Source organism: Scyliorhinus torazame, chromosome 12 (genome assembly GCF_047496885.1).
Source record: "Scyliorhinus torazame isolate Kashiwa2021f chromosome 12, sScyTor2.1, whole genome shotgun sequence".
NCBI classification, from domain to species: domain Eukaryota; kingdom Metazoa; phylum Chordata; class Chondrichthyes; order Carcharhiniformes; family Scyliorhinidae; genus Scyliorhinus; species Scyliorhinus torazame.
This window is the reverse complement of record NC_092718.1, coordinates 96669162-96682735: the sequence shown is the minus strand read 5'-3', so window position 1 is coordinate 96682735 and position 13574 is coordinate 96669162. Positions and strand designations below refer to the sequence as shown.

The 13574-nt window shown below is 53.6% G+C and overlaps 1 protein-coding gene across 1 annotated transcript in view; it reads left to right on the top strand.

The window, feature by feature from the left end:
- Positions 1-13574, top strand: part of LOC140387087 (transcobalamin-1-like) — a 113036-nt gene that overhangs the window by 44127 nt on the left and 55335 nt on the right. The window contains exon 3 of the mRNA XM_072470096.1: positions 9085-9234. Within this exon, the coding sequence (XP_072326197.1) occupies positions 9085-9234 (150 nt within the window). The remainder of the gene's footprint in view (positions 1-9084; positions 9235-13574) is intronic.

Here is a 13574-nt window from a genome sequence, read left to right as displayed (position 1 = left end):
TAGGAATAGGTCCACAGAATCTAGGGTCATGATCGAGCCTCAGTAAACAGTTTGCCAGTGTAAATAGATGTTTGAAATAAAACTGCGTTGTACCATTCGCAATCGTGTTGGTTCGTCTGTGTAGCAGAGTACCCAACACTTCAGGGGGAGGGGAAGGGAGGGGAGGGGGGGAGGGAGGGGAGGGGGGGATGGAGGGGAGGGAGGGGGGGGGGTTCCAATGTGGCCAGACCCACGATCGAGGCCCACCAATCGACAACCCGGCCTCTCTGGCGGGTGGCTCCCTTTCTTCCGCGCCGACCCCTGTAGCCCTGCGCCATTGAAGGAAGCCACTGCGCATGCACACGTTGGCGCCGGTACCACTGCGCATGCGCAGATCCCGCGGTGCCCAGTTGACACCGGGATCAGCAGCTTAAGTGGCGGGAACCGCTCCAGTGCCGTGCTGGCCCCCTGTAGGGGCCAGAATTGCTGATCCTGAGGCCATGTTGACGCTGTCGGGAAACGCAACGGCGTTTCCGACGGCATCAGCTCTTAGCCTCAGGATCACAGAATCCCGCCCCTGTGGGAGCAAGTCCCCCATTCTCCCTACTTCGTATGGGAGCGAATCCCACTTTCTCCCTCCTTCCCGTGGGAGCAAAATTCCACTTTCTCTCTACTTCCTGTGGGAGTGAGTCCTGCATTCACCCAACTGCCTTTTGGGTCCCTCATGGCAGACTGGTACAAAAGGTGAAGTCACACGGGATCAGGGGTGAGCTGGCAAGGTGGATACAGAACTGGCTAGGTCATAGAAGGCAGAGAGTAGCAATGGAAGGGTGCTTTTCTAATTGGAGGGCTGTAACTAGTGGTGTTCCGCAGGGATCAGTGCTGGGACCTTTGCTGTTCGTAGTATATATAAATGATTTGGAGGAAAATGTAACTGGTCTGATTAGTAAGTTTGCAGACGACACAAAGGTTGGTGGAATTGCGGATAACGATGAGGACTGTCAGAGGATACACAGGATTTCGATCGTTTGGAGACTTGGGCGGAGAGATGGCAGATGGAGTTTAATCCGGACAAATGTGAGGTCATGCATTTTGGAAGGTCTAATGGTAGAACCCTCAAGAGTATTGAAAGTCAGAGAGATCGAGGTGGGCTGGTCTACAGGCCACTGAAAGGGGCAACGCAGGTGGAGAAGGTAGTCAAGAAGGCATACGGCATGCTTGCCTTCATTGGCCGGGGCATTGAGTATAAGAATTGGCAAGTCATGTTGCAGCTGTATAGAACCTTAGTTAGGCCACACTTGGAGCATAGTGTTCAATTCTGGTCGCCACACTACCAGAAGGATGTGGAGGTTTTAGAGAGGGTGCAGAAGAGATTTACCAGGATGTTGCCTGGTATGGAGGGCATTAGCTATGAGGAGCAGTTAAATAAACTCGGTTTCTTCTCACTAGAATGATACACGATCAATTAGACTTGAAGACGAGGTTGTATCATAACTGAAGGCTTTAATAGACCAGGTCTGTTCCCCAGCAGCTTCGGTACAGAATGAGGGCTTCTGGGACGGCATCTGTTCTTATACCCCGCCTGTCAGGGCGGAGCCACATACCAAACAGCCAATGGTAAGCTGCTAGGCTTACCCAATGGTCTACAGCCTCTTGGCTACCGCAATACCTGATGCTACCACATAGAACGACGGAGGTTGTTGGGCGACCTGATAGAGGTCTACAAAATTATGAGGGGCATAGACAGAGTGGATAGTCAGAGGCATTTCCCCAGGATAGAGGGTTCACTTACTAGGGGGCATAGGTTTAAGGTGCGAGAGGCAAGGTTTAGAGTAGATGTACGAGGCAAGTTTTTTTACACAGAGGGTAGTGGGTGCCTGGAACTCGCTGCCGGAGGAGGTGGTGGAAGCAGGGACGATAGTGACATTTAAGGGGCACCTTGACAAATACATGAATAGGATGGGAATAGAGGGATACGGACCCAGGAAGTGTAGAAGATAGTAGTTTAGTCGGGCAGCATGGTCGGCATGGGCTTGTAGGGCCGAAGGGCCTGTTCCTGTGCTGTACTTTTCTTTGTTCTTTGTTTGTTCTTTGTTTTTGGATCATCTCCCACATTCATCCCACCCACTGTGGGGAGCAAGGGCCCCGTTCCCCCTACTTCCTGTGGGAGCAAATCCCACTTTCTCCCTACTTCCTGTGGAATTGAGTCCGGCATTCATCCCACTCACTGTGGGAGCGATTCCCACATTCTCCCCAGGCCTTATATGAACGATTCCCACATTCTCCCCACACACCTTGGCAGAGATTCCCATAGTCTCCCCAAGCCCATTTGAAGACATTCCCACATTCTCCCCACGCCTTGTGGGAGCTAGTCCCATATTCTCCTCACTCCCTATGGTATCTAGTCAACATTCTCCCCACTCCCTGTGGGAGCTAGTCCCACATTTTCCCCACGCAGATTTGAAGAGATTCCCACATTCTCCCCACTCCCTGTGGGAGCGAGTCTTGCACTCTCCCCACTTTCTCTGGGAGCAAGTCCCGCATTCTCCCCACTCCCTGTGGAAGCGAGTCAAGTCACCCTTTCTCCCCACTCCCTGTTGGACCTTTCCCCACTCACTCTGCAATCGGTTTCCACATTCTCCCCACTCCCTGTGGGACCGATTGCCGCAATCTCCCACTCCCTGTGGGAGTGACTTCCGCATTCTCCCCACTCCCTGTGGAAGCGAGTCAAGTCCCCCATTCTTCCTACTTCCTGTGGGAGTGATAAGACCATCAATTCACACGAGACGATTAATAGAAGTGAACAGTGGTTTTAATAAGCTCGATCTGTGCCTGCCTGCGACTGCTCTGTACAGAGTGCCGCCTACAGGCTGCAGATCTATATACCAACCCCGAGGGAACGGAACCACAGGCGGAGCCCACAAGGGCATCAACATAATACAATACAATACAATGCCATACAGTGGTGAATAGAAGCAGCAATACGTTCACCACATTCACCCCCTGTTAAAAAATTGAAGTCCAGCGGGGGTGAAGTGGGCTCACAGATCGAGTCTGTCCAGTGCCTTGATCGTTTGCTGTGATCGCCTCAGCTCCGGAATCGCTGCCGGCACGGGTGTTGAACTCATCGCTGCCGGCACGGGTGTTGAACTCGGCGCTGCGGGCACGGGTGTTGAACTCATCGCTGCAGGCACGGATGTTGGGCTCGTTGACCGGGAGCGTGTCGTCTGGAGCTTCATAACGGTGGGTCGGTGATGGGGGAGGGGGGGTTGTAGGCGATGTAGGGGCGGGGGCGGTGTTCGGTGTAGGGGGGGTGTAGGTGATAGTCGCTGGGGAACCGGTGGGTGCCAGATCCCGGAGGGAGACTGTATCTTGTTGGCCGTCGTGGTGCGCCACGTAGGCATACTGAGGGTTGGCGTGAAGGAGCTGGACCCTCTCGACCAGGGGGTCGGACTTATGGCTCCTCACGTGCTTCCGGAGGAGGACAGGCCTCGGTGTCGTCAGCCAGGACAGAAGCGAGACCCTGGAGGTGGATTTTCTGGGGAAGACAAATAGACGGTCGTGAGGGGTCTCGTTCGTGGCTGTGCAGATGAGCGACCTAATGGAGTGGTGCGTGTCGGAGAGGACCTCCTGCCAGCGGGAAACCGGACGATTTCTAGACCATAGGGCCAGAAGGACGGCCTTCCATACCGTCACATTCTCCCTCTCCACCTGACCGTTTCCCCGGGTGTTGTAGCTGGTAGTCCTGCTTGAGGCAATGCCCTTACCGAGCAGGTACTGACACAGCTCATCGCTCATAAACGAGGAGCCCCGGTCACTGTGGACATAAGTGGGGAAACCGCAAAGGGTGAAGGTGCTGTGCAGGGCCTTAATGACCATAGCCGCGGTCATGTCGGGGCATGGGTTGGCAAAGGGGAAACGGGAGTACTCGTCAACGACGTTGAGAAAATACACGTTGCGGTCAGTGGAGGGGAGGGGCCCTTTGAAATCAAAGCTGAGGCGCTCAAAGTGGCGGGATGCCTTCACCAGATGGGCATGTCTGGCCGGTAGAAGTGCGGCTTGCACTCCGCGCAGACTTGGCATGCCCTGGTCATGGCTCTGACCTCCTCGGTGGAGTAGGGCAGGTTGCGGGCCTTGATGAAGTGGAGAAGCCGGGTGACCCCTGGGTGACAGAGGTCACTGTGGATGGCCCGAAGTTGGTCATTTGCATGCTGGCGCATGTGCCGTGGGACAGGGCATCTGGGGGCTCATTGATTCTCCACCACAAGATTTTATCTTTCTTGATCTTGCCCCGCTGTGTGTTGTTGAACATAAATGCTACCGACCATTGGACGGTGATGAGGTGAACTCCCACCGGCCAGGTAGTGCCTCCAATGCCGCACAGTTTCTACAATGGCTTGAGCTTCCTTTTCGACAGAGTGTTGAATCTCGGAGGTGTTGAGGGTACTGGGAACAAAGGCCACAGGCCTGCCTGCCTGGTTAAGGGTAGCGGCCAGGGCGACATCCGACGGGTCGCTCTCCACCTGGAAGGGGATGGACTCGTCTACTGCGTGCATCGCAGCCTTGGTAATGTCTGCCTTGATGCGGCTGAAAGCCAGGCGGGCCTCAGTCGTCAGGGGAAAAATGGTGGCTTTGGTAAGTGGGTGGGCTTTATCCGCATCTTTGGGGACCCACTGGGCATAATATGAAAAGAACCCCAGGCATCTCTTCAGTGTCTTGGGGCAGTGGGGAAGGGGGAGTTGCAGGAGGCGGCGCATGTGGTCGGGGTCGGGCCCTAGGACTCCGTTTTCCACGACATAGCCGGGGATGGCTAGTCGGGCTGTGTGCGAAACGCATTTCTCCTTGTTGTAGGTGAGATTGAGAACTTGGGCGGTTTGGAAAAACTTCTGAAGATTAGCGTCGTGGTCCTGCTGATCATGGCCACAGATGGTGACGTTATCCAAGTACGGGAACGTGGCCCACAGCCCGTACTGGTCAACCATTCGGTTCATCACTCTTTGGAATACTGAGACCCCATTGATGACGCCGAAGGGGACCCTGAGGAAGTGGAAGAGGCGGCCGTCTGCCTCAAAGGCCATGTAGTGGCAGTCTTCCGGGCGGATTGGGAGCTGATGGTATGCGGACTTCAGATCTACCGTGGAGAAAACCCGGTAGTTTGCAATCTGATTACCATGTCCGCTATGCGGGGAAGGGGGTACGCATCGAGTTGCGTGTAACGATTTATGGTCTGACTGTAGTCCACAACCATCCGGTTCTTTTCCCCGGTCCTGACAACCATCACTTGGGCTCTCCAGGGGCTATTACTGGCCTCGATGATCCTTCCCTCAAGAGCCGCTGGACCTCCGACTTGAAAAAGGTTCTGCCCTGGGCACTGTACCGCCTGCTCCTGGTGGCGACGGGTTTACAGTCGGAGGTGAGGTCCGCGAAGAGCGAGGGAAGGCGACCTTGAGGGTCGCGAGGCTACATACGGTGAGAAGGAGTAGGGATCCGCCTAACTTCAGGGTCAGGCTTCTGAGGTTGCACTGGAAATCCAGTCCTAACAAGAGAGGGCGCAGAGATAGGGGAGAACGTAGAGTTTAAAATCGGTGTACTCTGCGCCCTGTATCGCGAGGTGCGCGACACAGTACCCCGGATCTGCACTGAATGTGATCCAGAAGCGAGGGAGATTGTTTGGGATGCGGGGGAAATCTGGAGGGAACAGCGCCTTACCGTGTCTGGATGGATGAAGCTCTCCGTGCTCCCAGAGTCAAACAGACAGGGCGTTTCGTGCCCATTGTCCCGGATGGTCATCATCGAGTTCTTGAGGTGCTTGGGCCGTGACTGGTCGGGGGTGACAGCGCCAAGCCAGCGTGGTCGGTGGTAGCGGGGTTGTCCCAAGCTGGCGGCCCCCATTGGTCACACGTGTCGGGCAGAGTTGAAGATGGCGGCCCCCGTCGGTCGCACGTGTCGGGTGACGTTGAAGATGGCAGCCAAGATGGCGGCCCCCATGAGTCGCACGTGTCAGGCAGAGTTAAAGATGGCGGCCCCCACGGATAGCACGAGGCGGATGATGTGTCAGAAGGAGGCCGTACCGGCAGGCACGCAGCCACGCTGCGGGTCTGCTGGCCTGTGAGTCTGTGAGTCGGGCCTGCGATTTTGCAACTTTGGGTCGGGCCAAGCAGACTTTGGCAAAATGTCCTTTCTTGCCGCAGCCGCTGCAGGTCGCGTTCCGAGCTGGGCAACGCTGCCTAGGGTGCTGTTTCTGACCGCAGAAATAGCAAGGCAGGGTTGGGCGGTCAGCCACGCGGCACAGGCCTGGGACACCCTCGGGTCGGGTGATGGTCGCGCCTCCGGCACACACGAGGAAGTCGAATGGTCGGATGGGAAAGCATTCAGACTCTGGAAGGCTACCTCTAATGAGGTGGATAGTTTTACCGTCTCTTCTAGGCCGGGGGCTCCCTTTTCAAGCAGGTGCTGTCTGACATAGTTGGACCGGACTCCAGCCATATAGGTGTCCCGGATGGCGAGATCCATATGCTGTGAGGCCGTGACGTCCTTGTAATTTCAGTTTCGAGCAAGTACCCTCAGGTCGCATATATATTCCTCCAGTGATTCCCGAGGGCGTTGATGACGTGTGGTGAGGAGAACACTTTGTTCACCGGCCTCACGTAGTGTCTTCATGATCGCGACCGCATCTGCGTACGTGGTCGCGTCTTCGATTAGTACAGAGCTTCTGTAGCTCACCGAGGCGTGAAGAGACTCAGCTTCTGTTCCTCGGTAATGCTGGGCGAGGAGGAGGCGGCGAGGTAGGCCTCAAAGCAGCGGAGCCAGTGTGAAAAGATTCCTTTGGCTTCAGCTGCCTGTGGGTCGAGCTTCGTCGATTAGGTTTGAGGGCGGCTTCCATAGCGATATCGTCGCTTATTAAATTGATGCGGCCATCAATTCACCACGAGACGATTAGTAGAAGTGAACAGTGGTTTTAATAAGCTGGACCTGTGCCTGCCTGCGACTGCTCTGTACTGAGTGCCGCCTACAGGCTGCAGATTTATATACCACCCCCGAGGGGGCGGAGCACACAAGGGCATCAACATAATACAATACAATGCAATACAGTGGTGAATAGCAGCAGCAATACATTCACCACAGGGAGCAAATGCCACTTTCTTCCTACTTCCTGTGGGACCTTTCTCCACATTCTCCCCACTCCCTGTGGGGCCGAGAGCCGCATTCATCCCACTCCCTGTGGGGTCGAGAGCCGCATTCATCCCACTCCCTGTGGGGCCGAGACCCGCATTCATCCCGCTCCCTGTGGGGCCAAGTCCCGCATACTCCCCACTCCCTGTGGAAGCAAAGTCAAGTCCCCCATTCTCCCGACTTCCTGTGGGAGCGAGTTCCACATTCTCCCCACTCCTTTGTAGGACCTTTCCCCACATTCTCCCCTCTCTCTGTAAGACCTTTCCCCAGATTCTTCCCACTCTCTGTGGGAGCGAGTCCCACATTCTCCCCAATCGCTGTGGGAGCGAGTCCCACATTCTCCCCACTCTCTGTGGGAGCGCGTCCCACATTCTCCCCACTCTCTGTGGGAGCGAGTCCCACATTCTCCCCACTCTCTGTGGGAGCGAGTTCCACATTCTCCCCACTCTCTGTGGGAGCAAGTCCCACATTCTCCCCACTCTCTGTGGGAGCGAGTATCACATTCTCCCCACTCTCTGTGGGAGCGAGTCCCACATTCTCCCCACTCTCTGTGGGATCAAGTCCCATATTCTCCCCACTCCCTGGGCGAAATTCTCCCGAAACGGCGCGATGTCCGCCGACTGGTGCCCAAAACGGCGCCAATCAGACGGGCATCGCGCCGCCCCAAAGGTGCGGAATGCTCCGCATCTTTGGGGGCCGAGCCCCAACATTGAGGGGCTAGGCCGACGCCGGAGGAATTTCCGCCCCTCCAGCTGGCGGAAACGGCCTTTGTTGCCCCGCCAGCTGGCGCGGAAATGATATGTCGGGGCGGCGCATGCGCGGGAGCGTCAGCGGCCGCTGACAGTTTCCCGCGCATGCGCAGTGGAGGGAGTCTCTTCCGCCTCCGCCATGGTGGAGACCGTGGCGGAGGCGGAAGGGAAAGAGTGCCCCCACGGCACAGGCCCGCCCGCGGATCGGTGGGCCCCGATCGCGGGCCAGGCCACCGTGGGGGCACCCCCCAGGGTCAGATCGCCCCGTGCCCCCCCCAGGACCCTGGAGCCCCCCCGCGCCGCCTTGTCCCGCCGGTATATAGGTGCTTTAATTTACGCCGGCGGGACAGGCAATTTATCGGCGGGACTTCGGCCCATTCGGGCCGGAGAACCGAGCGGGGGGGGCCCTCCAACCGGCGCGGCCCGATTCCCGCCCCCGCCGAATCTCCGGTGCCGGAGACTTCGGCAACCGACGGGGGCAGGATTCACGGCAGCCCCCGGCGATTCTCCGACCCGGCGGGGGGTCGGAGAATGACGCCCCCTGTAGGACCTTTCTCCACATTCTCCCCTCGCCCTGTAGGACCTTTCCCCACATTCTCCCCACTCTCTGTGGAAGCGAGGCCATGTTTTCGACGGCGCCAACACGTTTTGCTTCAGGATCACAGAATCCCGCCCCCTGGGAGCAATGCCCACTTTTCCCACATTCCCCCACGCCCCGTGAAAACGCTTTCCACTTTCTCCCCACCTCCTGAGGTAGTGAGTCCCTGTGGGAGCGACTTCCCCATTCTCCCCACCCTCTGTGTGAATGAGTCTCCCATTCTCCCTATTTCCTGTGGGTGAAAATCCTAATTTCTTCCTACTTCCTGTGGGAGTGAATTCCACATTCTTCCCACCACCTGTGGGAAAGAGTCCCACTTTGTCCCCACCCCTTGTGGGAGCGCATTCCACTTTCTCCCTACTCCCTGTAGAGGCGAGTTCCACATTCTCCCCACTCCCGAAGGTGAATGGTATACAGGAATTGCTGAAGGAAGCTGGAAGGGAGGATGTGGTGATGGGATGAGATAATGAAGGGATGAGAGTTGGCTTGTGTGGAACATGAGTACTAGTCGAGCGCAGTTGGGCCAAATGGTCTGTCCTTGTGATCTCTTGATAAATCGTCTATATCTTTATCTTTTCAAAGCAGGTGAGAATTTCTCCTCGGGGCTGGTGGCCCTTTACACCTTGGCTGTGAAGGCATCCTGTAATGACCCCATCAATGTGACGGCGAATGGGACGACCATCGATCTGATAGGGATACTGCAGGAAAAATTAACACAGGAAATTAAACACATTGGTAAATATTATCAAGAGTTATCACTCTGACAACACATCCCTCAACACGGAGTGTCGATGTACCGAGTACCACGGGGCTGGTTTAGCACAGGGCTAAATCGCTGGCTTTGAAAGCAGACCAAGGCAGGCCTGCAGCACGGTTCAATTCCCGTACCAGCCTCTCCGAACAGATGCCGGAATGTGGCGACTAGGGGCTTTTCACAGGAACGTCATTTGAAGCCTACTTGTGACAATAAGCGATTTTCATTTCATTTTCATTTCATGTGAGCTCTCTTAATACAGGATGGAGTTAGATACAGGGTAAAGTTCCCTCTACACTGTCCCCATCAAACACTCCCAGTACAGGTACAGCACTGGGTTAGATACAGAGTGAAGCTCCCTCTACACTGCCCCCATCAAACACACCCAGGACAGGTACAGCACGGGGTTAGATACAGGGTAAAGTTCCCTCTACACTGTCCCCATCAAACGCTCCCAGTACAGGTACAGCACTGGGTTAAATACAGAGTAAAGCTCACTCTACACTGCCCCCATCAAACACACCCAGGACAGGTACAGCACGGGGTTAGATACAGGGTAAAGCTCCCTCTGCACTGTCCCCATTAAACACTCCCAGTACAGGTACAGCACTGGGTTAGATACAGAGTGAAGCTCCCTCTACACTGCCCCCATCAAACACTCCCAGGACAGGTACAGCACAGGGTTAGATACAGAGTAAAGCTCCCTCTACACTGTCCCCATCAAACACTCCCAGGACAGGTACAGCACGGGGTTAGATACAGAGTAAAGCTCCCTCTAAATATTTTGGTTTATTAACAATTGGACAGTTACATAGCAAAAATAGTCACAAGGCACAAAGCCTCGACACACTTCAACAGTTACATAGCAAAAACAATCACAAGATACAATATCTTCAGTACACATGCACAGATAACCACCCCCGCCCCAAATTGCAGCCCCACACAGGCGGAAGAGCAGCTCCAACGAGCAACGCAGACCACTGCAAAGGGGCGCGTCAACATAGGGCACACAGTACGAGAGAGTAGAAAATATCCCCCCTCTCCCCACAAAGGGGCCACAATGCAGCTCAAAATAATTAGCCATGTAACAGGCCACCGGCTAAAAGCCAGCATATAGCCAATTTGTTCCCTCCCAGCACGTATATAGTCTATCAACATCGAAACAATTCATCAACATATAGAAACAGTATAATCAGAGACAACAGAAAACAGTAGCATGTCAAAAACATCTACTAAATACAGAAAACCGCCCATATACAGACACAATCACCCCCTGTTCTTCCCCCCTGAAGGAGTTCCCAGTTAAATCCAAAACAACAGTTCCAAGCCGCTAGGCTAGCCAGGAAGCCGGCAAACGGCTGCTTCGTTCATCCCCACCTCCCCCCCCCCCCCCACCCACCCACCCACCCACCCAGCCTGGTAGCCTCACATTGGAGGAAAGGCTCCCTCTGCAAGGAGCACAGACCACCAGATAGATACACACTCAGGCGTGGCAGAGGAGAGGGGGACCTTCCTTCACGGAACCGTGATAACCTGCTGTGGTAGGCTATATTAGGGGTATCGCGGTACCTAGTGTTTTTGAAAACTCACCACTATTCTTAGAAGTCCCCCTATACCAAAAAGGGCCGACATTCTAAATGGTGATCAGGGATTCTCACTCCCCGACTCCGATGCAAGCTTCAGTGGGTGCTATTCAGGTCAAACTATATTTTCAAGTTATCCCCTGGTATAACCCATACCTTCACCGAAGATTTAATCTACTTACCACTTAGTAGCATCGATCCTGGGTCGCGCATTGCTAAGTAAGTAAAGTAGACTAATAACCACAGATTAAAACTTTTAAGTTTCAGGTTAAAACTTTTAAGTTATTTTATTATTATATATTTTTTTCTCTTTTTAAAAGATGCAATCACTGTCTTTACAGAAAAGTAAAAAGATCTTGCTTCTGGATCCTTCTGGTTGGTTGAAGGGACCTTCAGGCCCAATTTGACAATCGATCTTCTTTAAAGTCTGGTCTTCTTTAGATGTATTCGCTGATGAGCTCAGTTGCGGTGTCCTATCTTTCCCATGTACAGAGCTGTGAGAGCTATCTCTGAGCTGACTCTGAGCTGACTCTGCCTACTTTTTAAATTCTAGTCTTCCTTAGATGTATTAGCTATTTTAGCTCGGCTGCTTTGCCCTGTCTCTTTCCCATGACCGAGCTGACTGTAATCTGACTCTAGCTGCTTCTCCTCTCTCTGAGTTCTGGTTGTCGTTCTGGTAGTTCCTGCCCTGGTCTCTCGGTTTATATTCTCTTTCTAACAATTAAGTTTTTATGACGTTATTGTAAAGTAACTCTTATTTTCTTTGATTGTAAAAAGTATCTTTGATCTAAACCTTTTAATCCAACTAAGTATACATTTTGACATGACTTCATCTCATAGATCTGATTACATTGTGTCCTTTGTGGTGTTCAAAGTGCTTTGGTTTCAAGAGGTGTTACTTTTAATTCCTGTCATTTCTGTAGTTTTATTTTCCAATTGTGTCCTCAGCTCAATTTTGACTTTGATTTTGGCTTTGAATTATGTTTCTCATCGACTGATAAACCTGGTATTAGCAACTTTTCACACCTAGAATTATCACCAAATTCAACTGAACCTCATCCATTCTTTTACTTTAGTTGCTTTCAATGAAGGTGTGAGCCATTGTCTTTGGCTTCATTCAAAATCCTGTTTGTCTTGTTTGCTAAGCCTGCTTGACCAAGGCTATCTGCATTTTACAATCCTTCCCTGGCAGCTGCGGTTAACCCTTTGTGGGATTTGTCCCTGTATCCTCTCATGTTTCTCTCGGACCAGATATTGCCAGACTTCCATGTTTCAAATGACACATCTTTCCATATTTTCAATAACACGAGGTGGGATGTACCGCATACTGTAGTATGAGTGGTAGAACCTGCCTGCTGGTTCCGCCCAGCAGGCGGAGTATAAGAGCCTGTGTTTCACCCACAGCAGTCATTCTGTACCGGAGCTGCTGGGGTAACTACTTGTTCATTAGAGCCTTCAATTGGACTACAATCTCGCTTCAGTAGTGATTGATCGTGCATCAATTTAATGAACAAGAATTGAAGAATGGCTGCTCTCCGCATCAAGCCAGAGTGTCTACAAATCAACCCCCACGCGGCAAATGCAGCAGCAACTTTTAAACATTGGCTGGCACGTTTCAATGGGTACATCAGGACGGCCCCCACTACCTCCACAGAGGAACAGAAAATGCAAATCCTCCACTCAAGGGTGAACCCAGAAATCTACACGCTTATCGAAGACGCGGACGGTTTCGAGGACGCAATGACTTTGTTAAAAGAGCACTACGTCCGCACTGTGAATCAGGTATACGCTCGCCATCTTTTAGCTACCAGACGGCAGATCCCAGGGGAATCACTGGACGATTTTTACCGTGCATTGTTAGTGTTAGGTAGAAACTGTAACTGTCCACAAGTCTCAGCCACACTGAACTCTTAATACGGGATGCTTTTGTTGCGGGCATGCTGTCCTCTAAAACCCGCCAGCGACTGCTGGAAAACGACACGCTAGGGCTTAAAGAGGCACAGAAACTTGCGCACTCCCTAGATGTAGCCTCCCGCAATGCCCAGGCCTACGTTCCCGACCATGAGGTACCCGCATGGACAGGGTGGACCCCACCCGCGGCCGATTCCAAAGCACCCCTAAATTCCCAACAAGCTTGTGCAGTGCAGTAGCCAGGAAACCCCGGGGGTGGGGGGGCAATGCTATTTTTGCGGGCAAAACAAACACCACGGCAATGCTGCCTGGCCCAATTCGCAATCTGCAAGGGCTGCAGGAAGAAGGGGCACCTCGTGGCAGTATGCCAGGCCTGGTCAGCCGCCGCTGTCTCTACAGGCGAACCGGGCCCACTGCCATTCCTCTCCTCACAGGCCATGTGCGATTCATGGAGGCAGCCATCTTGGATGACATCTCAGGACCCTGACACAGGTGGCCGTGTATCGCCCGACGAGATCTCTCAGCTTCTGCCACAACTTGCCTCAGTGACACTGGACCAGTCTCGGCCCCGAACGCTTTCAACCGCTACGATGTCGGTACTCATCAACGGGCAGAAGACATCCTGCTTGATCGACTCTGGGAGCATGGAGATCTTCATCCATCCCAATATGGTAAGACACTGCTCCCTCGCTGTACACCCGATTAAACAAAAGAACTCCCTGGCCTCTGGGTCCCACTCTGTGGAGATCCGGGGGTACTGCATAGTCAACCTCACGGTCCAGGGCGTGGAGTTCAATAACTTCCGACTCTACGTCCTCCCCCATCTC